Source organism: Silurus aristotelis, assembly GCF_946808225.1.
Source record: "Silurus aristotelis genome assembly, chromosome: 17".
NCBI lineage: Eukaryota > Metazoa > Chordata > Actinopteri > Siluriformes > Siluridae > Silurus > Silurus aristotelis.
In genome coordinates, this window is record NC_139590.1 from 887,195 (window position 1) to 912,960 (window position 25,766).

The 25,766-nt window shown below is 45.4% G+C and overlaps 4 protein-coding genes across 6 annotated transcripts; 3 read left to right on the forward strand and 1 right to left on the reverse strand.

Moving 5' to 3' along the window:
• Positions 1 to 680: 680 nt before the first annotated feature.
• Positions 681 to 9,572, forward strand: elob (elongin B). The gene is made up of 4 exons (XM_083566788.1): positions 681 to 836; positions 2,786 to 2,920; positions 6,384 to 6,492; positions 8,364 to 9,572. Exons 1-4 carry the CDS (start codon positions 834 to 836, stop codon positions 8,474 to 8,476), a joined length of 360 nt encoding a protein of 119 aa, XP_083422914.1. The 5' UTR covers positions 681 to 833; the 3' UTR covers positions 8,477 to 9,572.
• Positions 9,573 to 9,718: 146 nt separating this feature from the next.
• LOC310740219 (uncharacterized protein) lies at positions 9,719 to 16,025 on the forward strand. 3 transcript variants are annotated; one of them, XM_083566746.1, is made up of 5 exons: positions 9,719 to 10,008; positions 10,214 to 10,347; positions 13,647 to 13,994; positions 14,321 to 14,561; positions 14,842 to 16,025. In XM_083566746.1, the coding sequence occupies exons 2-5, from the start codon at positions 10,327 to 10,329 to the stop codon at positions 15,624 to 15,626; spliced, it is 1,395 nt and encodes a 464-aa protein (XP_083422872.1). In that variant the 5' UTR covers positions 9,719 to 10,008; positions 10,214 to 10,326; the 3' UTR covers positions 15,627 to 16,025. The 3 variants fall into 3 exon arrangements, with proteins under 3 accessions (XP_083422872.1, XP_083422871.1, XP_083422873.1); XM_083566745.1 differs by having other exon boundaries at positions 9,719 to 10,347; XM_083566747.1 differs by having other exon boundaries at positions 9,719 to 10,347; positions 14,342 to 14,561; positions 14,842 to 15,931.
• Positions 16,026 to 17,130: 1,105 nt separating this feature from the next.
• Positions 17,131 to 19,839, reverse strand: LOC310740232 (uncharacterized protein). Its single transcript, XM_083566766.1, has 2 exons — positions 19,626 to 19,839; positions 17,131 to 17,828 (listed from the first exon to the last, which is right to left on the reverse strand). The coding sequence occupies exons 1-2, from the start codon at positions 19,717 to 19,719 to the stop codon at positions 17,176 to 17,178; spliced, it is 747 nt and encodes a 248-aa protein (XP_083422892.1). The 5' UTR covers positions 19,720 to 19,839; the 3' UTR covers positions 17,131 to 17,175.
• Positions 19,840 to 20,015: 176 nt separating this feature from the next.
• On the forward strand, positions 20,016 to 25,766 carry armc5 (armadillo repeat containing 5). Its single transcript, XM_083566730.1, has 7 exons — positions 20,016 to 21,025; positions 21,132 to 21,162; positions 21,296 to 21,406; positions 21,604 to 22,489; positions 22,568 to 23,328; positions 23,405 to 23,537; positions 23,621 to 25,766. The coding sequence occupies exons 1-7, from the start codon at positions 20,645 to 20,647 to the stop codon at positions 24,609 to 24,611; spliced, it is 3,294 nt and encodes a 1,097-aa protein (XP_083422856.1). The 5' UTR covers positions 20,016 to 20,644; the 3' UTR covers positions 24,612 to 25,766.

Here is a 25,766-nt window from a genome sequence, read left to right on the forward strand (position 1 = left end):
GCGACTTCAAGGGTTTTAACTTTCACAATTTCCGTTTAATAAATAACCTTTTGTTTTAAATCAGTAATTAAAGATTAATTTACAAACTTTATTAGATCAATATTGTTGAAATTGTTTTAAAGTCAGACAAAAAACTAATCATGATTTAAAGATATTTACATGAGTGAAAATTATGTAGTGAAATACATCAAATACATGAATATATTACAATTTATACTTTATTATCCCTCATATATATATATATATATATATATATATATATATATATATATATATATATATATATATATCACCTTTACTAAATACACACACTGTACACAAACATTTACAAATAAGTAAATATTACATTTTTGCATGAAAAATAATTAATGCTGTAATAAAACTTAATTTACAATAAAAAAAAATCTCAACAATACAGTGATTTAATTGTGAAGTAGAACCAGAGAGAGATTTTTTATTAAATTAAGTGATCATTTCTGACTTTTTAGATAAATTAACACATTTATTTGAATACAAATATATATATATATATACAATATTTATGATATATTATTTATTTGTATTATTATTTACAAACAAAAAAAACGTGAAGAATTAAAGCCACATCCGGGTCACTACACGCGACGGGACACTTCCGCCTCGGTGTCCGTCCCTTACTCTGATCCGGGTCCCGAACGCCGCTGAAGTGTTAAACGTAGGGCCCTACGAAGTGCGCGCGCAGCCTGAGTTGTGAGTTGTATATAGTGCGCGACGGAAGGCTGCAGCGGTCATATCAGCACGGCCTTCGAGGTGCTTGTGGGAAAAGAGGAAGCCTAGGAGCAGCCGGCGGAGAAATGGTGAGGATTAATAATAAGGAAAAATAAATCACACGATACCGAATACATCATTTAATAAAAAATATAAAGAGGTGATATTTAATGAAGATGGTGGTAAATCTGGTGATTAAACCGCAGTGTTTGTGAAAAACCGCTGACGGCGCAGATTCCGTGTTATTTTTAGCACGGTAACGTTAGCATGCTAGCTTTAGCTGACTAGCAGATAAGTTTTTGTTCTGGTTTTATAGAGTAAATAAATTTTAGCTTTAAATAAAACGTATTCAATTAAATCAGAAGTTTAAAAATGTATAATCCGCCTGAATAAACCAGAGAACAGCTGAGCAGCATGGAGTGTTTACGGACTGAGGGGAACACGAGCCACTTTATTACGTCACAATTGACGTTTAAAGACGTGACACGTTTAATCAGCGTTTCTGTTTTTATTCCTCTTTTTCTCTCCGAACGGAACTGATGCTGCTGCTGCTGTTTTTCCTCCTGAATCAGAAACGCAACAGATCTGAAACTTTCCTATTTTCATTTTTAACTTTTCTTTCCTGACGTCACACTTTTTAGCGGTCCTGTGAGTTGTGACATCATTGGTAATAAGTGGGCGTGGTCTGCGAACACGTACGTGTGTCAGTCACGGTTTGATAGATAAGAAGTGAAGTTGGAGTAGGATCTTACAGAGTGAGGATACGAGAGCTGCTCTGAGATCTGCGATTACCTCGACTCCACAAAACCCCAGTCATGTTACTTCACCTTCATGTTCTTCATGTCCTCCAAGTCCTGACTGACGCTTCATGAAGAGCCCATGCTGTTTCTCTGACACTTCAGACTGATCCAGTATCTGTGAGAGCTGCTGGAACGTGAATCACTACACAGAGCTCTGGTGACCAGCAGAAGATCAGGCAGTTGTTCAAACATCTCTGTCTCAGCTCAGTCTTGGCTTCATTTTGGCACGGTCTCAGCACCGTCTCAGGTCTATCTCAGCTTCGTTTTGGCGTGAAAAACTCTCTCTGCTCCATCTCACCACCGTCTCACCTATGTTTTGGCTCAATTTTAGCTCTGTTTTGGCATTGTCCCTCTCGACTATCACAGTCTCAGCAACGTCTCGGCTTTGTCACAGCTCCGTTGTGGCTATGTCTCATCTCTGTCTCAGTTCTCTTGGCACCGTCTCGGCTCCATTTCGCCCCTGTCTCATCTCTGTCTCCGCTTCTTCTCTTCATTGTCGACGAATTTTGGTGGCACCAGGTTACGGTTTGAGCGACTTTCTGGATCTTACAACATCAAAGCAATATTACTCACCCAGAGACTCGGCACGAGTTCCTTCCTCAACCCGTTCTCACTCTTTTTCAGTTTTTCATTCTTCATCTCTTACTTTTTGTTTATGACGTTATTTTTCGCAGTTATTTGACCCTTTCATCCTTCTTTTTCTTTCTCTTGTTTTTAGTCTTTTTTTTTCTTTCTTCCTCGTTTTTTATCTCTTCTTCCAGCATCCGTCTCTCAGTCAGTTTTATCTGGTGTAACACATCAGTCTGAGGAAGATGATCAGGAATGTGTCTGTTCTCAGTCATGTTCTCATCACTGACTCCCTCTGTCTCATCCACGTTAACCCCAGACTTCTTACTGCCTTCTGCTCTGCTCACTGTGAGCTTCAGAAACTAGTCCACGTCTGTGGTGTAAGAGAGACAGGAGATGATCCACCATTGGATTGAATAAAGAAAATAAGTTGATGGACTGATAACGGTGCAGTGAGAAGAAAAATATTGATCATTTCACCAAACAGATAAAAACTAAAGTAACGAGTGACATTGTGAAAATGTCAGAAGTAGAAAGTACAGATATTTGTGTTAAATTGTAGAGTGAAAGTAAAACAGTGATCTACAGTGTAGAATTCTGACTTTGACTTGTAGCAGTTTTGTGTAGGAATGAAACGTGACTAATCACCTCGTTCCTCTGTCTCCTCTCAGGACGTGTTTTTGATGATCAGACGCCACAAGACGACCATCTTCACAGATGCTAAAGAGTCGACCACGGTGTACGAGCTGAAGCGTATTGTCGAGGGGATCCTGAAGAGAGCGCCTGAGGAGCAGAGACTGTACAAGGTGATAACACCATCACACATTCCACAACATCACACGCCACCCCACACCACCTCACTACACTACACCCCACACCACCTCACTACACTTTACTCCACTCCACCCCACAACATCACACTCCCCCCCACACCACCTCACTACACTACACCCCACACCACCTCACTACACTTTACTCCACTCCACCCCACAACATCACACTCCACCCCACACCACCTCACTACACTACACCCCACACCACCTCACTACACTTTACTCCACTCCACCCCACACCACCTCACTACACTACACCCCACACCACCTCACTACACTTTACTTCACTCCACCCCACAACATCACACTCCACCCCACACCACCTCACTACACTCCACTCCACCACAACATCACACACCACCTCACTACACTCCACTTCACCCCACAACATCACACTCCACCCCACACCACCTCACTACACTCCACTCCACTCCACAACATCACACACCACCTCACTACACTCCACTCCACCCCACAACATCACACTCCACCCCACACCACCTCACTACACTACACCCCACACCACCTCACTACACTTTACTCCACTCCACCCCACAACATCACACTCCACCCCACACCACCTCACTACACTCCACTCCACTCCACAACATCACACACCACCTCACTACACTCCACTCCACTCCACCCCACAACATCACACTCCACCCCACACCACCTCACTACACTCCACTCCACTCCACAACATCACACACCACCACACTCCACTCCACTCCACCCCACAACATCACACTCCACCCCACACCACCTCACTACACTACACTCCACCCCACAACATCACACACCACCACACTCCACTCCACATCACACTCCACCCCACTACACCTCACTACACTCCACTCCACCCCACTCCACTCCACCCCACTACACCTCACTACACTACACTACACTCCACCTCACTACACTACACTCCACCCCACTACACTACACTCCACCCCACTACACTACACTCCACCCCACTACACTACACTCCACCCCACTCCACCTCACTACACTCCACCCCACCTCACTACACTACACTCCACCCCACTACACTACACTCCACCCCACTACACCTCACTACACTACACTCCACCCCACTACACTACACTCCACCCCACTACACCTCACTACACTACACCCCACTCCACTCCACTCCACTACACCTCACTACACTACACTCCACCCCACTACACTACACTCCACCCCACTACACCTCACTACACTACACCCCACTCCACCCCACTACACTCCACTCCACCCCACTACACCTCACTACACTCCACCCCACTACACTACACTCCACCCCACTACACCTCACTACACTCCACCCCACTACACTACACTACACCCCACTACACCTCACTACACTACACTACACTCCACCCCACTACACCCCACTACACCTCACTACACTACACTCCACCCCACTCCACAACACCCCACTACACCTCACTACACTACACTACACAACACCACACTACACTGACTACTCCACTACACTATACTGCACTACACTCCACCTCACTATACTACACTCCACAACACTCCACCTCACTATACTACACTACACAACACTACACTACATCTCACTATACTACACAACACTACACTCCACCTCACTATACTACACTGTACTACACCTTACTACACTACACTGTACTACACTATACTGTACTACACCTCACTACACTATACTACACTACACTGTACTACACCTTACTACACACTACACTACAATACACTACACTGTACTACACCTTACTACACTACACTACACTTTACTACACCTCACTACACTACACTGTACTACACCTCACTACACTACACTGTACTACACTTTACTACACTACACTACACTGTACTACACCTCACTACACTATACTACACTACACTGTACTACACCTTACTACACTACACTGTACTACACTATACTGTACTACACCTCACTACACTATACTACACTACACTGTACTACACCTTACTACACACTACACTACAATACACTACACTGTACTACACCTTACTACACTACACTACACTTTACTACACCTCACTACACTACACTGTACTACACCTCACTACACTACACTGTACTACACCTTACTACACTACACTACACTGTACTACACCTCACTACACTATACTACACTACACTGTACTACACCTTACTACACTACACTGTACTACACCTTACTACACTACACTTTACTACACTATACTGTACTACACCTCACTACACAATACTACACTACACTGTACTACACCTTACTACACTACACACTACACTACAATACACTACACTGTACTACACCTTACTACACTACACTACACTGTACTACACCTTACTACACTACACTTTACTACACTATACTGTACTACACCTCACTACACAATACTACACTACACTGTACTACACCTTACTACACTACACACTACACTACAATACACTACACTGTACTACACCTTACTACACTACACTGTACTACACCTCACTACACTACACTGTACTACACCTTACTACACTACACTATACACTACACTACACTGTACTACACCTTACTACACTACACTGTACTACACCACACTACACTGTACTACACCTTACTACACTACACTACACTGTACTACACTGTACTACACCTCACTACACTACACTGTACTACACCTTACTACACTACACTACACTGTACTACACCTTACTACACTACACTATACACTACACTACACTGTACTACACCTCACTACACTACACTGTACTACACCTTACTACACTACACTACACTGTACTACACCACACTACACTGTACTACACCTTACTACACTACACTACACTGTACTACACCTCACTACACTACACTGTACTACACCTCACTACACTACACTGTACTACACCTTACTACACTACACTACACTGTACTACACCTTACTACACTACACTATACACTACACTACACTGTACTACACCTTACTACACTACACTACACTGTACTACACCACACTACACTGTACTACACCTTACTACACTACACTACACTGTACTACACCTCACTACACTACACTGTACTACACCTCACTACACTACACTGTACTACACCTTACTACACTACACTACACTGTACTACACCTTACTACACTACACTATACACTACACTACACTGTACTACACCACACTACACTGTACTACACCTTACTACACTACACTATACACTACACCTTACTACACTACACTATACACTACACTACACTGTACTACACCTTACTACACTACACTACACTGTACTACACCACACTGTACTACACCTTACTACACTACACTATACACTACACCTTACTACACTACACTGTACTACACCTTACTACACTACACTACACCTCACTTACACTACACCTTAGTACAATACACAATACTACACTACACTCATCTGTCTATTTGCAGGACGACATGTTGTTAGAAGACAGTAAGACACTGGGAGATTGTGGATTCACAAACCAGACAGCGAGACCTCAGGCCCCGGCTACAGTGGGTCTGGCCTTCCGTGTCAGCGGTGAGTTCATGGGTTTCTGATCCACAAACATCTCCATGCTTCTCGTCATCCACCTTCAACTATACTTTTACACAATAAACGAATGAAGTGTAGTCACTGTACCAGAGTCTCCGCCCACCTCCTCGTCCTAACGCAGATTTGTCCATTTTCCTCTCCTCTCCTCTCTCCTCTTTTTCTCTCTCTCCTCTCTCCTGTGCTTTTCTCCTCTGCTTCGCTCCTCGCCTCTCCTCTACCTTCCTCTCCTCTCCTCCTCCTCTCCTCTACCTTCCTCTCCTCCTCCTCTCCTCTCTCCTCCTCTTCTCTCCTCTCCTCCTTCTCGCCTCTACCTTCCTCTCCTCCTCCTCTCCTCTCCTCTACCTTCCTCTCCTCCTCCTCTCCTCTCTCCTCCTCTTCTCTCCTCTCCTCCTTCTCGCCTCTCCTCTCCTCCTTCTCGCCTCTCCTCTCCTCCTTCTCGCCTCTACCTTCCTCTCCTCCTCCTCTCCTCTCCTCTACCTTCCTCTCCTCTACCTTCCTCCTCCTCTCCTCTCCTCTACCTTCCTCTCCTCTACCTTCCTCTCCTCCCTTCTCCTCTCCTCCTCCTCTCCTCTACCTTCCTCTCCTCTCCTCCTTCTCGCCTCCACCTTCCTCTCCTCTCTCCTCCTCTCCTCTCATTTACTTTCCTCTCCCTAATAATATTTCAGGATGTAGTGGATTTGATGGATAGTGATAGCGATGTTGGATCGTACTCGCCGATAATCGATTAATCAAGAGGTTTTTTTAATGGATACTGGCTTAAAAAAAAAACCCACTTGAAATAGTGCTGAACTTAATTGAAGTAAAGTAATATTTTATTTGATAACTTTAGTTAATGCACTATTTATTATTATTATTATTATTATTATTATTAATGCACTGAAGTGCAGCACACAGTCTCCTGTCAAAACGGAGCAGGTGGTGTCAGGGATTCGCCTCTGGAGGGCGCTCTCGTGAAGCAGACTTTGTCCAGCGTAGGTGTAATCAGCTAAACCAAGGAATTTGTCGACCTTTAATATTTTTATATAAAATAACATGTATTTTAATATATTCATTATTTGTAATGCAGTTCATTAATACTACACTGGGTGCATTATTATTAATCAATTGATGTTCATGACTGATTTTACTCTTTAAAAGTGAAATGTAATAAAAATAAAGTGAGATTTGTCTCTTTTTGGGGGAATATATTTGTGCACAAACATTATTCGATTCTAAAGGATTTAACGTTGTTCATCTCAGATGTGTAATAAGATTGAAATCAGAAGAACATGGAGGTAAAGTTATTCTTTTAACAACCTGAAGCCACACAGTGAAGTATTTGTATCTGTAGTGGAAACCTGCTTATAATTACACCTGCCAAAGTCTGTCATACCGTCCCTCACAACAATAAACAAAAACGTGTGATAAACAGACACCAGCCCAAAAATATTTAATATATATACAGTACTGTATTAACATTTCACTTCATTTTTATAATTAATAATAAATAAACTCCATTAAAACAGTTCTCTATAAGTGCTTTAGTCTCCGCGAGACACCGGGAAAATCAGACAAACGAATTATTCGTGTGGCAAACGCAATTCCGCAATAAACCCGGGTGCGAGATTCCAACCGCGGTAAAGCGTGAGATTACTGTAATATTAATATAAGAGTTTATATTTCATTATTATTCAGTTTATCGTTTTTATTCTCATCTTTTTATTTTATCCATTTTAAATTGTGTGTGTGTGTGTGTGTGTGTGTGTGTGTGTGTGTGTGTGTGTGTAATACCCTGATGTATGTGATTTGGACAGTAATTGATCACTGACCCGTGTGTGTGTGTGTGTGTGTGTGTGTGTGTGTGCGCGCGCTTTCAGATGATGTGTTTGAGCCACTGCGTGTGGACGCTTTCTCCAGTCCCCCTGAGCTCCCGGATGTGATGAAGCCCCAGGACTCGGGCAGCACGGCCAACGAGCAGGCTGTACAGTGAAACCCGGGAGTGTGTGTGTGTGTGTGTGTGTGTGTGTGTGTGTGTGTGTGTGGGTGGGGTGGGTGGGTGGGTTGGATATCGTGATGGTTGTGAGATGTATGAGGATGTGTGTTGACTTTTGCTGGAAAAAAAAAAATTATTTGAGCCTCTGACCATCACATGACCTTCTGTGTGTTTAAACGTGAACACCAAACCTCCTGAGTGTGCACGTGCATGCGTGCGTGTGTGTACGTGATGTTAGAGTGGCTGTGTGGAGGCGACAAATTACAGAAATTTAATTCCCGTTCCACATGACTCGTAACGTGTGTGTGTGTGTGTGTGTGTGTGTGTGTGTGTATAAACAGTATGTGTTTATATTATTGATGGTTATTTTGCTCGTCCTGCGCAGGATTAGTGAGTGATTCGTTAGCACACGTGAGCCGACTCCCGAAGGGCTTAATAATTTAGGAGTCGAGTCGGATCAGGCGTGTTTTTGGAGCTGCACGTGCGCTTCGTACACTGCAGCACAGAGTTTTGGTATAACCATGTTTTTTTTTTCCCTCTGTGTGTATGTCTGGTTTTGTTGATGCGGCTCGTGTGTGTGTGTGTGTGTGTGTGTGTGTGTGTGTGTGTGTGTGTGTGTGTGTGTGTGTGTAATTTATCCAGTGTTGATTTGAAATGAAAAACAAAAACTATGTTCAGTTCCCTCATTATTTTGTATTTAAACCAAAGGGGAAGTGTGTGTGTGTGTGTGTGTGTGTGTGTGTGTGTGTGTGTGTGTGTGTGTGTGTTCATGTAAAAGAATGGCTTGTGTTCCATTTTACAATCCCATTCACAAGAACAAGGCGTCTCTCCCTCTCTGAGCTCTAATACTGTATACTGTGTTCACACACAGGTGACTTTCTGACATGTTCACATCAAAAACAGCAGCATCAGTCTCTCTCTCTCTCTCTCTCTCTCTCTCTCTCTCTCTCTCTCTCTCTCGTGTGTGATGTTTCTGAGGATGAATTTAACAAACCCTTCTTTGTTCCTCTCTCATTCTTTTTTTTTCTCCATGGTGAGAAGCGCTCCTCACATTGCTCTTTAAAAGTTCAAATAAAAAACAGAAGAAATCCCAGCGTGCTGTGGTCTGATCTGATCTGCTTCTCTTCATGGCTCTCAGTCTTTCTGCTCCCTGGAGGTTTACTGAACATGAAGTGTAGTAGGTGTGGGGAGAAACCGGTGAGATGGAGGGAATGTGGAACCGCTTTTTGGTTCGGTTTAAACATCACTAAGTTTTTCAGGTGGTCGCACCGTAGGGTCTCCTGTTTATTTAGAAATAAACAAAATCTGGTCTTTATTTGAACAAATAAAGAAGCAAACGGAGGATGGATGGATGGATGTCTCATTCTTTTCGCTCTTCGCTGAGCTTTTGCGGAGCAGCTCTGTGGATTAGTGATCATTCATCTACTACCGGAGCAGCAGTGAGGTGTTAGTGGTCTATATGGAGTCTCCAGGTCAAGTTCTTCCACTCCAACCTTCACACCAGCACGACATGTCCTGGTGGAGCTCAGGTTTGTGTGCAGGAGCATCAGCAGTGTGGAACAGGAACAGTGTTGTACAGTCCCCACTCACCATAACACATTAAAATCCACTAATCCAGTTACTTCATCACAGCACGTGCTCTTGTTTACAAGTTCGCCATGTTGTCGCGCCTAAATAACGTCACCCGTCCGTTTCCTCTGGTCTGTGTTTCAACCTATCGCACGCTCGCTGTAGCGCGTGGCCCCGCCCGCCACGTGTAAACCCCGCCCCCCGGATGCAGCGTGGTGTGTGCGCGCGCGAGCCTAACGCTGTGTGTGTGTCAGGACCTGAGCGGCTTTAGGGAGGAGATGATGACCTCTGATGACCCGGTGAGTTAAATGACGTCACACGAATGCTTCATGGGCTGTAATAGTGCATCCCGGAAGTAGTGTGGTGTGGTAGGGTTAGCGGGCTAACTAGCATGAACTAATTAGCATAATAGCTACCTACCTGTCTCTTTCCCCCTCTACACCTGTCTCTTTCCCCCTCTACACCTGTCTCTCTCTCTCCCTCTATACCCGTCTGTCTCTCTCTCTCCCTCTATACCCGTCTGTCTCTCTCTCTCCCTCTATACCCGTCTGTCTCTGTCTCTCCCTCTATACCCGTCTGTCTCTGTCTCTCCCTCTATACCTGTCTGTCTCTGTCTCTCCCTCTATACCTGTCTGTCTCTGTCTCTCCCTCTATACCCGTCTGTCTCTGTCTCTCCCTCTATACCCGTCTGTCTTTCTCTGCACCTCTCTGTCTCTCCTGTCTTTCTCTGCACCTCTCTGTCCTGTCTTTCTCTGCACCTCTCTGTCTCTCCTGTCTTTCTCTGCACCTCTCTGTCTCTCCTGTCTTTCTCTGCACCTCTCTTTTTATTTGTAAAACTGGCAAATAAAAATTCTCATTTCACATACACATTCATAAAGAGTCACGAGTAGTGAGATGCTTTTTTAACTGTCCGACTTTAAACATGAAAAGAAATACAATATAGAGATAAAAAAAAGAATAAAATAAAGCTTAAGAAAAAAAAATATGTTAATGTATATATGTTTATGTGTATATATATATATATATATATATATATATATATATATATATATATATACACACACACATACACACACACATGGGGGGGGGGGGGGGGGGTTGCACATACATGAATTAAACAGAAGAGATGGATGTGTGTGACAGATATTGACAGAAGTACAGATTAAAGTGACCCTAACCCTAACCCAGATGCTTTTTGCTGGGTGTTTCCTGGTTTAAACTCCGAATGGCCTGCAGGAAAAAGCTCCTCATTCAAGAGTCCATTTTTAGGTCCTTCACAATCTTCCTGGCTCTGGTCCTGCACCGCGTGCTGTAGATGTCTTGCAGGTCAGGGAGCTTGATGCGGATGGTACATTCAGCTGAACTCGGAGCTGTTTTCAAACCAGGAAGTGATGCTACCCATCAGGACGCTCTCAATGGTGCAGGTGTAGAAAGTCTTTAGCACCTGAGAGAGTAGTTTAAAGTCCCTTAAGCGTCTCAGATGGTACAGACGCTGCTGGGCTTCTTGATGTTTGTTGATGTTTAGCAGTTGGTATGACCGCTCCTGCTTCGTGCTGAAGTCCACGATCAACTCCTTAGTCTTGCTGGCATCCAGGAAAAGATTGTTCTTCTGGCACCATCTCTCCAGGTTTTTAATCTTCTGTATGTAGGCTGTTTTGTCATTGTTGGAGATGAGGCTCACCACAACAGTGTCGTCAGCAAACTTGATTGTGGTGGAGTTGGAAGTGGCCATCAGTCATATGTGTAAGATCCATTGACATAGCAGCAGGCTGAGTCCCAGGACCTCCAACTTAGAGGTGGAAATTAGGGAATTATGGTGTTGAACGCTGAACTGTAGTCCGCAAACAGCATTTCTGCATAATTCCCTTTCCTGCAGTCCAGGTCTTCTTTGTGTGGAGAAGATGAGAAATGGCGTCCTCAGTAAAGCGGTTCTGCCAGTACGCAAACTGTAGAGGATCCAGTGTGTCTGGTAGTGATGGTGTTCACTCTCCTGAACACCCCCCTCACGTCATGCTCCGAGGTGGTGAACATGTTTACCTCTCCGGCTCTCTCAGCAGCCATGCTGTTTGTGCCGCTAGCGTTGATAGCTGCTGCCTCGAAGCAAGCAGAAAAAGGTGTTTTGCTCATCTGCCTGAGAAACATCAGCATTCCTCATTCTGGAAAAATGGTGTTTTATAGTCCGTGATTGTTCTTAGTCCCTGCCACAGGCTCAGAGTCACCATGTTGGAACTGTGACTCCAGTTTCCTCCCGTATTGCCGCTTTGCTTCCTTCACCGCTCTGTGCACACTGTAAGACGCAGCCTTGTACTCGTCCATGTCCCCAGTGGTGATCCCCGTGTTGTAGGCAGCGGAGCAGGAGGATCCCAGAGCATCATGCATGGTTTTATCCACCCACGGCTTCTGGTTGGGAAACGTTCTGATGGTGGTTTTCTGTGTCCTATCGCCCCCTGGTGGGGCAGGTGATGTGCTGCTGGAAGTTTGGTAGTGCGTGTTTGAGGTTGGCACTGTTAAAATCTCCCACCACTATGAGCGCAGCGTCCCGATGGTGTGTTTGGTGTAGCGTTAGTGTCTCATGTAAGTCCCATATCGCGTCCGCTTGAGGTGGAATATAAATGGCACTGACTATGACCGAGCTGAATTCCTGAGGTAGATAAAAGGGCCGACATTTGATGGTCACTGGTTCCTAGTGTTGCACCAGTGGTTGTTCATCATCAGACACACTCCACCTCCTCTTGACTTCCCCGACTCCAATGTTCTGTCCAGGCGGTGCACCAAGAAAATCTTGGCCGGCTGGACTGCGTGGTCCGGTATCGCTGGGTTCAGCCATGTCTAGTTGAAGCAGAGAAGGTTGCAGTGCCAAATGTCCCTCTGGATCTTGACCCTTGCCCTGAGGTCGTCGAGCTTGTTTTCCCGAGACTGGACGCTGGCTAACAGGATACTAGGTAACGGTGCGCGGTGTGTGCGTGCTCTCAACCTGTTCCTGACTCCGACTCGGATTGTAGACCAATAGATATGAGTGGCTCTGTTATATGTAATGATGGCCGTCCTATTTAAAGAAAACGGTAGATGTGAATAAATACTAAAAATAAACAAAAACATTAAAGTTTAGCAAAAAAAGTACATTTAAATCTACACAGAGACTTTTGACGTGATTCGGCATGTTTACGACGAGGCTGTAACGAGGTGTTTGGAGCTGCATGCATGCTTTCACGACCAGAAGAACATCACTAAAACATGACGAGAGGTCAGGAAGACCTTCAACGAGCTCAACCCCCGAAAATTTCAAAACCATACGTCAACTTGTGCATGATGATGGACTAAGAACGAGCCACAAAAGTATGATGTGTCCCTCAGACTATATTCGCTTTGTCCCTTTGTATGTGTATTCTTCTCTTCCCTCTCTCTCTCTCTCTCTCTCTCTCTCTCTCTCTCTCTCTCTCTCTCTCTCTCTCTCTCTCTCTCTCTCTCTCGCTCTCTTCAGTCTGTGCTGAAGTAATAGAAGACTTGAACCATTTCTTTCATCTGATTTGTAGCAACACTGTAGAAGACATGTAGAAGGTGAGAATTATGTTTGTGTATAAACCCCGGGTTTGTGCAGACGGCAGGGAGACGGGCGCTGGTGGCTGCAGCAGGTCGGCTTGTGATGGACGTGATGCAGATGGATTGGGAGCCTCTTTCTCACTGTGAGTTAGAGCAGCGTCTGGACCAGGCCGTGGAGGAAATGCTGGAGGCAGAGATGCTGTCTAGCGTGCAGGGACGTGGACAGGGACAGAGCGGTTGCGTGTTAATGAAGCTCTCTGAGCAGGATGAGACGATCTCACACACAGCAACACACACCGTGACCTCTCACAATCTATCAGCCTCGTTCCTCCAGCAGGCAGAGGCAGAACCTGCTTCAGAGAACCACCATCATGTCATTGAGATAGAGGAGAACCCCACAGTCAAGGTGTGTCTCACATTTCACCGCTGAGGAGACAGAAAGGTCTGAGCTCACACTCGTCCTACTGCCTTCACATGCATTATACTGAGGAAAAGGTTGTATTAAGCCACACCCCCTGGTTTGATTGACATGCCATCTTTTTAAAGTTAGAATGTTACAATGTTTTAATCTGCTGCTCGATGGCACCCCCAGTGGCCAGAAATGACACCACCATCTTTTTTCTGTTTCACTGTACCTGCCTCTCTCTCTCTCTCTCTCTCTCTCTCTCTCTCTCTTTCTCTCTCTCTCTCTCTCTCTCTCTCTCTCTCTCTCTCTCTCTCTCTCTCTCTCAGTATATTACGTCCCTTCTACAGAAGCTGAAATGGAGTCAGAGTGTGAGGCGTTTGACGGGGAGGGCTCACCTTTCTTTGTCCCACACCGTGTTCCTGTCCCTCAAACTTCTTTCCACTCGCCTCAGCTATCGCTCCGTCTCCTCCATCTTCCACCTGGAGAAAGGGAATGTCCACCGCATATTCTTTTCCTTCTGCCACAGAGTCAACACACTGCAGGATCAGATCATCTGCTGGCCCTCTGGTGCGTTCACACACATTCCTCACAGTGTTCTGTCCTTACGCTGATCTAACACTGTCCTAATGCTCGTCCTGACAGTCTCTCAACCATCTCACCATGAGACACAAACTCTGAACTGGGATTTTACGTGGTTTTAATAGGATTTAATGGAATTGTGGTGGAATTTTTAATGGGATAGAAGTGATATTTTTTACTATTGTATTAGGTCCTTGAGACTCTGCCCCTAGTGGACACATGAAGTTTAAAATGTTCACACAAGCTAAATTTATTATCATGTCTGTAGGTCAGGAGACATCAGACCTCCTGCTTCCCTTCTCCAGCTGGCTGGGTCAGGATGAGAATCTCGAGCAGAAGGGACTCCCTAAAGTGCTAGGTGTGTTGGGCTACACCCGCATCCCGATGCGCCTTCCTGCCTGGAAACGGGACTCACAGAGCAACTCTCCACACACCAAGCAGCCCAGGAACAATCCTCACCCGGACTCGTGTTTAAACCTGGAGCTGGTGTGCGACGCTGAGGGCCGTTTCATCCACTGCAGCATCAGCCGAGGCTCTCAGAGGAACCGGGGTGACACTCTGAGTCAGAGATTAGCACAGAACCCGGAGCTCCTTCCTCCCGGGACCTGCCTGGTAGCCAGAGCGGGGTATCCCCTCACGCGCTATATCCTCACCCCGTTCCATCCTGCGCAGAACCCACAGGAGAACCTTTACAACGAAGTGCTGGAGATGCACCTGAGGAGGCTGGAGCAGGCTGTGAGGAAGCTGAAGGAGCGCTTTAGGAGATTGTGCTGTCTGGACGTGGGGAAGAGCGAGAGGGGTGAAGCCATGGTGCTGACCAGCTGCATACTGCACAATGCACTGCTCCATTCAAATGACCCCATCCAGGGATACCACACTGGGGTAAACGAAGAGGAGGAGGAGGAGGAGGAGGAGGAGGAGGGGACCAAAGATGAAGCAGGAGTCAAACTGAGAGAAACAGTCGCTAATCTGCTGTACAGCACTCTGGAGTCAGGGGTGGGGATGGAGGCGGAGTCAGGGGTGGGGATGGAGGCGGGGTCAGGGGCGGAGTAACGTTAGTTCCTGCGGAAGGATCATTGAGTGTTTGAAGTCTCTGGTATGGAGAAGCTGGTGTTGGATCTGTGATGATCTCAGATGTTGAGCTATTTTATGTGTTGCTCAGTAGCTCCTGGTTCCATAAACTCAAATGACTGTAAAAGACTGTATAAAGATCATCACTCATAATCACACACTCCAGTGCTCATGTTAGTTCTCACTCTCCAGTGTTCTGTAGTGTTTAAAGACTATAATCACACTCAAATGAGGTTCTGCTTTTGAGTCTGGTTCCTCTCAAGGTTCCTTCCTCATCACATCTAATGGAGTTTGTGAAAAGTGGAATCGAAATAAACTTGACTTGTGAACATCACTCAGGAACATTATTGTTAAAAAATATAAAAATAATTATATAAAAACATATGATTCACAAAATGAGTTGATTCTATTTTTTATTATTTAATGACTTACAAAATAACACACATAAATATAACAAAATATTATATATTATAATATAAACATATAAATAAACTTTAAATAAAAAAATATTCTATTAAGTAAAAATATTTACAAAATGGCATAAATAATAAATGTTTAAAAAATTTATTATAAAATTTGAGTTTTTTGTTCTTTTTAAGAAAATCTTTCTTGGTATATTTTCTTGAATGTTTTGTAAAAAAGAAAAAAGAAGCTACATTTAAAAAAAAAAGTTCATATTGAATAATTATTTCAAATGAAGACTTTTATTATATATTAGTGGCTTTTTTCCGTCTTGATTTAAAAGAATCTTTAATACATTTAAATAATAATTTTATTCGAGTATTTGCAGTGTTTTAAAATCGATCTTTTCCACATTCAGAAAAAAAAAGTTGCTTTCAGATGTTTTTTCCTCTAAAATGTTTTTTTTTTGTGTTTTAGTTTAAACAGGAAAAAAAAGCTACTGTGTAAAAAACGTTGCTATAAATTTCCTGCTGTTTCAGTCTGAACTCTGGATGGTTGTGTGTCATGTTTTCTTACTTTCTTCAATTAAACCTTTTGACCTGCGGAGGAAAAAAAGCAGCCAAAAACATGTCTTTTCCTCCTGTGCTTCATCTCCACACCATCTGTTCACATTTCATAAATAATATAAACTAAAAATAACATTTAGTTTTAATACTTTCTTTAACTTTAATAAAAATGTTTTTTTTTTATGACATTCTAATATTCAAATGATATGCAAATGAGCAACAGTGAACCTCTGGTATAACCTGTGAGAGGGGAAAAGGGGGTGGGTGATGTTGGAATAAATATAAATAATTTGCATATTTATAGAATGTTGTTCTTTGGCATTAAACAAGACCAAGACCTGTTTTTATTTGTATTTTTTATTGGAAAATAAACAGACATTAATGGGAAAAAATATATATATATTCAGAAAATATTATACAAGCTGATATTTCCTCCAGATGTTTACATGTTGAATCGTCTGTCTGTCCGTCACACACACACACACACACACACACACACACACACACACACACACACACACACACACCTGAGTGTAACACCCGCAGCACACACACGTGAGTCTTTAACGTTGAGAGGAAAGGGAGGTGAGTGAGTCTGAGACGGCTGTGCTTTTGGGCGTGGCCACAGAATCCGGCGCCAGGCTGCTGATGGCACGCGCCAGGTTGTTAATGGCTTCGATCTTCCTCTCCTCCAGAGCTTTTTGCTGAGCCCACATGTTCAGCTTGCGCTCTTGGAGATCCAGGTAGAGCTGCAGAAGGTCCTGAGGAGGCCGTGTGAGGGCGGGGGCGGGGCAAGGGGCGTGGTTAGGCAGTGTGGGTGTGGGCAGGATGGGCGTGTAGCGTTTGCTCGTGACGGTTTTCCCCGGCTTGGTGCTGTCGATCTCGGCTTTGCGCCGAGCCTCGATCTCCTCGTAGCTGCGGCCGAGGACCTGGTGCATGGCCCCGAAGAACTCCCAGTGCACGGCGTGAGCTCCGAGACGCCTCACGCGCTCCGCGTTCTTCCTGTATGTCGCTAACATGTTCCTCCACTTCAGGTCGCACTCGAAGGCTCGGGCCGGGACGTCTGCGTATCCCTCGGCTCTTAACCTGTCCGTCACTCGCTCGGCCACGCCCTCCCACAGGCGCTTCTTCTTACACACGGGATGATCAAACTCCGCCTCCATGTCCAGACGAACGTGAACCAAGTGCCATGTAGCCGTTAAAGTCCACACGAATTCTGGGGGTAAACAGGCGGATTTGTATTGACTGAAAATAAAATTCAAAGAGGAGCGAGAATCTGATTAAAGAAACATTTAGAATTTATTTACAAGGTTTTTATTTTACCTCCATTTTTACTTTAGATTTTATTTTAAAGATATAAAGTCTGTAAAATCTAATGTTTATTTTTATGTGTGTTTATCTGCCTGACTTTTGAACCGATAGTCTATAAATGTTTTTCCCAAAAGAGTGAAAAATTACATTAGTTTTATATTTAATCAGATTTCAGCCGTCACGTCACATACTGCCGTAAACTCCAGGGTGCCTGAAGCTGCTGCTTTAACAAATCAGATTTCACATCTGCATTTTCACCTCCTTTGATTGGATGGTCAGAGAGAGTCACTAGTCAGAGCTCACAAACTGCATCTGTAGCAAACTGCACAATCATGTGGATTTAATTTGTTCTTCAGCCCACGATGACTGACAAAGGAGAAGAAACAGAAACACTTACAAGCACATTTACAAGAAAAGCTGGACGTCGTGATTTCAAAACAGTTGTTACACTTTATTTTTCTTTCCTGTAGAATTTACACAAAAACACACAATTTGCCTGAATTTCAAATCCAAAGAAAAAAAAACAGAACATGTACAGAAACACAGGAACCCCGGGGTGATGTGAGGAGGTGAATATCAGTGCTTCTGCTGGAGATGATGTGTGTGTGTGTGTGTGTGTGTGTGAGGAGGTGAATATCAGTGCTTCTGCTGGAGATGATGTGTGTGTGTGTGTGTGTGTGTGAGGAGGTGAATATCAGTGCTTCTGCTGGAGATGATGTGTGTGTGTGTGTGTGTGTGTGAGGAGGTGAATATCAGTGCTTCTGCTGGAGATGATGTGTGTGTGTGTGTGTGTGTGTGTGTGAGGAGGTGAATATCAGTGCTTCTGCTGGAGATGATGTGTGTGTGTGTGTGTGTGTGTGTGTGTGTGTGTGTGAGGAGGTGAATATCGGTGCTTCTGCTGGGATGATGTATGTGGAGGTGTGTGTGTGTGTGTGTGTGTGATGAGGTGAATATCGGTGCTTCTGCTGGAGATGATGTATGTGGAGGTGTGTGTGTGTGTGTGTGTGTGTGTGTGTGTGTGTGTGTGATGAGGTGAATATCAGTGCTTCTGCTGGAGATGATGTATGTGGAGGTGTGTGTGTGTGTGTGTGTGTGTGTGATGAGGTGAATATCAGTGCTTCTGCTGGAGATGATGTATGTGGAGGTGTGTGTGTGTGTGTGTGTGTGTGTGATGAGGTGAATATCGGTGCTTCTGCTGGAGATGATGAATGTGGAGGTGCTGTTGTGGCTCCAGTGAAAGGAGACGTGTTGAATTGTGTTGATTGTGTTTGTGATGTTCAGTCTGTCTGTATGAGATCCTGTGTGTGATGCAGCTCTGATCTACTGCACTTCTCTATTATACTGATGGAGGGGATTTTTTACATTAATGAATAAAAACATTCATATATATATTTATATATATATATATATATATATATATATATATATATATATATATATATATATATATATATAATGTAACAGTAAATAGCTGTAAAATAATTCTGTTGTATACATTAAGATTATTTAGAAAACTTCTATACAATCTGTTAAAATGCTGAAAATGATAATCAATAATTAATAACACGGGGTAAATCCTAAATAACGAGCTAAAACACAGCGAGTGCACTTGATCTGGTTTGTGCGTCACTGCCTCGTGCCCTACGTAGTGCACTTCTCTAGGGGACGACCCGGTTTTTAGTCCTCGCCCATGTTCATTTACCTGTTTTAGATGTTTCGGTGTTCACCGTTGACACTCCGGTGCAGGAATTTTCCACCTCGATGCCTTCCGTGACTATGGACTCAATCATGTCCATTCTTACACTTACGGCGTTTGTAAATATATAAATATATATTTAGTAAATTTAAACTAAGTTGGCACACATCGTCGAGTTTCACAACGCCGCGCTTGGCAGCGATGACCTCTTCAGATGCTGAGGCGATGATTATAACAACGACCTGCCTCTCAGCGGGGTTTCCTCGTAGAGGATTCTGGGAAATGTAGTCAAGATTTATTACAAACGTACTCCGTTTTTAAGTCATCGACACCAACTATTGATTTCTTTCCTGCCAGAACACGAAAAGCTGTGGTTTCTTGATATTAATGTAAAGCTAAACACGTTTGTTCGGATGGCATGTTTTATTTAACTCGATAAGCAGCCCTAGCTAAGAACTACAACTCCCATGAGCTCGAAGAAACCGCCCGCATCGCGCGTGCCCCCCGCCCTTTTTTCCTTTTTCCGTCGGTTTAGAAAAGATGGCGTCGGTGCAAAAACCGAGACAGTTTGCGTTTGTTTGAGAACCCGAGTGCGGACCTGGGGGGAGGTAGAAACAAGGGAAATCACGAGCAACCATTTTACAAACACAACCAGATAAAAATGATAAACAACCACCGTCTGAGTTTTGCCTTCGCCCGGGGGCCTACACTCGGGCCTGCGGGTGGTTCATGGAGCGGACACGGTCGGTAAAAAAGAACTCAATTTCCCAGCAGCACTCTCGCCAAGTGACGTCAGTAACACGCGTAATTCAATTTGCTGTGGTTTTGGTTGCTGTAGTGGTTTTGTTTTTTGTTTTTCTTTGGAGGCAGTTTTTTTTTTTCTAGTGCAAGTATTATTATTATTATTATTATAAAAAAAAGTTTTTCAACTTTTGTTTCTAGTCTCAGAGTCAACAGGTGCAGTTATTTTAGATTATACTAGAATTCGATTTGTGTGTGTGAGTGAAAGGTGCTTTAAAACCAACATGGCCACCCAGAGAGAAGATGAAGGACACCACTCCAGAAGTCGTCCATGTGCCTCCTCCCCATCCCCTGAGTCCTCTCTGACATGGTGCCTGGTCCAGCTGAACAAATTCAGCCCAATAGAGGACGTCCTGCCCGGGTCCGAGTCCAAAACCTCCAGAGATGCCGATAAGCGTCTCCGAGCAGGCCAGTGGAGGGCTCTGGTGGCCATTCGAACTCACCACATTAAAGGAGGAAGCGTTCGGATCGGGCGGTACCAGGCGCAGGGCGGTTTGCCCCCCCTACTGGCCGTCCTGCGCAGACCTGAGAGGTCCAGGAAGATTCTGGACCTGACCCTCAGCATACTGGCCAACTGTTGCACGGAGAAGGATGCTCGGGCTGAGGTAAGAGATGCACAGCTTGAGTTTTTTCTTCTTCTTCTTCTTGCTTCTTTTTTTTTTTTTTTTAACATAAAACACACACTTTGACTTTTACACTTTTACACAACAGGTGCGGAAGCTGGGTGGAGTTTCCCTCATAGGTAAGTCTCAAACGTCACACTTCATCTCAGTGTTACAGCTGGTGTAGTTTGAATTTGTTGACTGAAGCAGAGGTTCAGGTTGTTCACTGTATTGTGTGTGTATGTGTGTGTGTGATGTTTCCCGGGTGCTCAGTGGAGGTCCTGAAGAGGCACGCGTCAGTGGAGACTGTGGAGAACCGAGCTGCTCGAGCATTGGGGAACCTGGCCATGGACCCCGAAGGCTCTGCACAGATTCACTCAGCAGGTCCGTGTTTATGCTTTATAACCCCACCTACTCTAACAGCAACAGTGTCGGTCAAATAAACCCCGCCTCTAAAAAGTCCTGCATAGGACTTTTAAGGTTCTGAAAGTGTTGATGATACACAGGAAGCCGATTTGCATATTATATAAAATAGACCAGTCACATTCCAGCTTATTTGCATCTCTCTCTGTCTCTTGTAGGTGGTGTCCCTCCTCTCCTCCTCTGCCTGTCCTTGTCCAGCTCTCCAACATCTCCACCCTCTCCCTCCATCGTTTCTCCTCCTACTCCTCCAGCGGTGTCGTCCTCCACACTGGAGCGCGCTCAGTCCGCTGCCCGTGCTCTCTTTTACCTCTCAGACACGCCCTCCAACCGTCTCTCTCTGCTCTCGCAGGGTACCCTGCCCGCCCTGGGGCTCTTTCTCGCCCCGGAGTACCCCTCAGTCCTGAGGAGGGCGTGTCTCCGTGCTCTGAATGAATTGACCCGGGGTTGCGGTGCCGAGTGCGCCCGGGAGGTGTCCATCTCCGGGGTTCTGTCTCATCTCGGCTCTCTGGCGTCAGGAGACGGCGGTGGTGCTCTGGAGGAACTGGCAATAAAGACTCTGGCTAATCTGTGCTCTCAGGGCTGCTTGCGCCCCCTGGTGGGCTCATTGGGTATCATTCAAAAGTTTACAGAGGAGGCGAAAAAGGATCTGCTAAAATCCAGCGTGGTGTTCAAGGCTCTGTGCTTGTGCTGCAAAGAGGCGGTGAACCGCGTGAAGGTGAAGGAGAGCGGAGGACTCGAGGTGCTGATCGGGTTCCTGTCGGCCTACCAGAGCCATCCTCTGACTCGACTGGCCATCTTGGCATGTGTGGACTTCGTGTATGACGAGGCGGCTCTGGAGCAGCTGCAGGAGCTCGGCCTGGTCCCGATCCTGGTCACGCGCCTCATCGACCTTACCCGAGGAGAGGACTTGAAGATGGACGCGGCAAGATCTCAGTGCTCCGAGCTCGCCTCCTGTTTCGAGTCGTTTGACTTTCCTTCTCTTGAGGGGAGCAGAAAGGAGGAGTCGGGGAAGGAGCAGGCTTCCCCCAGTTTCCTGAGCCTCAGGTGAACCTCTCAGCCTCATAATGAACATAATGAAGAAAATTATTTGTTCTTAATGTGTGTGTGTTGGTGTGTCTGTAGGTCCTGGTTGCTTTCTGAAGGTTTCATTTCTTCTGAGGTGGAGCTGATGAAGTCGCCCTTTAGTTCAGACAGAGATTCAAGTTCTCATACCACCTGCTCTCCGCCCTCCGCTTACTCCTCGAATTACTCCTCCCCGTCTTATTCCTTACCTTCTCCCCTCACTCCCGGTGACGTTTCTCCATCGCAAACCCAGCCGAAACCCGCCTCCTCTCCGTCTGCCTGTTCTAAACCCTGCCGTCTGTCTGTCTGTTCATCTCCTCTGTCAGCGAGCAGCACCTCCTCCAGCACGCAGCTCAAACCTCCTCCTCCACCTTCCGCTTCCACATGTAAAGTCTCGTCCCCTCCGAGGAAGCGAGCTCGCATGTCTACTCTGTCCACTTGTTTGAGCATTGTCTCCTTGGACACCCCTCCAACCATCCCAAAGACGCCCGGGTACCAGCACCCGTACCACCCTGAGCCGTGGGCGCCGGAATCCCCCATCCTGCTGCTCCTCTCTCGGTTCTCCCACGCCACGGACCCGAGTGGCACGCTCGTCACCGTGCCCGTCTTCTCTGCTCTGCTCTACTACCTGACACAGCACCACGAGCCGAGCGGACGCTGCTGCCGCATGCTGGTCAGGATCAGCTGCAACCTCAACTGCCTGCAGCCGCTGGTCCGCACCGGCGCCGTCGCTCTCATCAGACGCCGCCTCTGTCTTTGTGACCAGGACCGATCAGCAGAGAGACAGTCGGACAGAGTCAAGGCTAAGATCAGACAACTAGGTGTGTCTCGTGTCAACTTACAGTCTAATTTCAATAATTTTGCACATTAATTCACAAAAACCCCTGTTTGCTGCAGGTCAGGGGCTGCTGAACAACCTGCGCGTCCAGAGCGAGACAGGATTTGGGTCTGGAGTTCTCACCCACATTGTCCTGTCTGGTTCAGAGAGTGATAAAATCTTCTGCGTCCTCTCTCTGCCTTTGATAACCGGGTACGTCCAGGCACTGCATATGCTCAGACGCTTATATCGCAAATAACTTTTCTTTCTCACATTGTTTTTTTCTCCTTTTGCAGTAACAGAATCCTTTTGAAGAAGCTGCTTTTGGACAACGGAGGTCTGAGTTCAGCTCTCAAACCTCTTCTGTGTCTGGATGGTGCAGAAGACGACAGCGTTGACAAATGTAGGACGTTGCTCTCCACTTGGATCTGTCCACCCGAACAGGGTTGTGCCTCCGGGTATCACTTGTTGTACGCATCTCTTCTGATCGGCTGCCTGTCCTGTCTTGTGGTGGGATCAAGGATCGAGACGGACAGGCCTTTGGAAAGTCCTCAACAGGATCTGGATTCGGTTTCCAGTCCCTGTCTGTATCAAACATCCAATCATGATGTGAGCTTTCTATTGGACAATGGGAGTCTCCTCCCAGCCAGCGGGGGCATGGTTTCCGGAGAGGTTGGCATGGCCGATGCTGAGTCTGAATATTTTCGCGCGTTACTGAGAGGCCAGTTTGATGAAGCCCAGCGGGCAGGCGGCGGAGACGCGGTACATATTCGAGACGTGACCCCGGGAATGGTGCTACCTGTGCTCCATTACCTTCATGGCTGCAGGATGACCGGGGATGGAGATGGAGGTAGACGTTGCCCTGTCTTGACCTCGTTGCTCTCCAAAGGTCTGAAAGGACAGCCTGTGTTTGAGAAGACACCTCTAGCTGAAGTCATGATAGGAGCCAGTCGGTTTTTGGTTCCTGGGTTACAGAGGACAGCCGAGGACCTGTGCGTGTCTCAGATGTCCTCTCTGGCGTCCAAGGCTGGCAGTCAATCGCCGTCAAAGGTCACGGATGAGGCCAGCGAGGACGGTACTCTGTCCTTCGTCCTTCCTCAGGCCTACTGGTTCTCCCAGCGCTATTCCTACTCCCGGCTCGGATTGTCCTGCTTGTCCATCCTGCTGCGTCCTCAGCTGCCTCCGTCCGTCTCCTCCGACTGTCTCCTCCGTCTAGTCCGGCATGCAGACAGCACGGAGAGCCTACGTCAGGACCTGCTGAGTCTCGCCAGTGCCGCTCTGAGCTAACGTCCCTGCCGGTTTCACTTGGACTCCGATCAGTATGAGTGACAATCTGACCAGCATTCCGTGTTTGTGTCTTATAAACACGCCTGATCTTTCCTCTGACTATACCACACACGATCAGTCACCGCTTTATTACTGTCCTCTTCAATCAGTTCAGTTTTGCACGAATAACGAATGTCTTGTGATTGGCTCCTGATTGTCATGTGACTGAATTGAACACACTAAATCGATTTGAATTACAGCTGATTTTCTGTTTAGAAACCTCAAATGACGTATCGCTCAAAAATACGCCAGTCTTCTGTTTTTCTTTGGCAATAAAATCTTATGATTATAGAGCTTAGGGATGTGGATGGGATGTCATATCAACACGGATCTTTCCTTTTTACATTGGGAGCGCTAAATGATGGCGACGATGATGGGGTGTGACTGAGAAAAGTTCTGTAAAAGGTAGGGGGCGTGTCTGAGTGGGCGTGGCCATTGCTTCATTTCAACGGTGTGGTCTGGTTCTGGTAGAAAGTTTGTTTTTTTGAAGTGCTGCTGGGTTTTTTTTTGAACTGCGTAATTTAGTAGTGTAGAATTACTTGTTTATTGCCTTTAGTGTAAATAAAACTCAAAAAGACGGGAAAAAAAATAGATTTATTTCGGGAACAGTGCTGAGATCATATAGGAGCAAAATAAATAAAAGTATATTCTATATATTGTATTATTTGTGTATATTTTGCGTATTATGTTCATGAAGTGGCCTAATATTTTTGCTCAATTTATTTTATGGCCTTTTTTTTTTTTTTTGCGTTTGTAAATTGTGCCATTCCCGGTTTATTGTTTGTATGCTGATTATTTTTTCTTGATAAACCTGCGTTGTAAATAATATACACACCTCACGGAAGAGCGAGTTTATTTCCTTACTCACGTCTTTGTAAGATAGAATTCTATACGCAGGAGAAGCTACGGCGAGGCACTGCGTCAGGGATAAAGTTTACGTTCTATTTTTCATTCCTTTGCGTTTTGTACACACACACACACACACACACACACACACACACAGAGTGTATTAAGTGTCATGAACTGTGGTGTTGGTGTTGGTGAGATGTACAGCTAGGAGATATCGGAGGCCTGAGTGTTTGTGAAAGATGAAAAATAAACACGCCTCTCCACGTG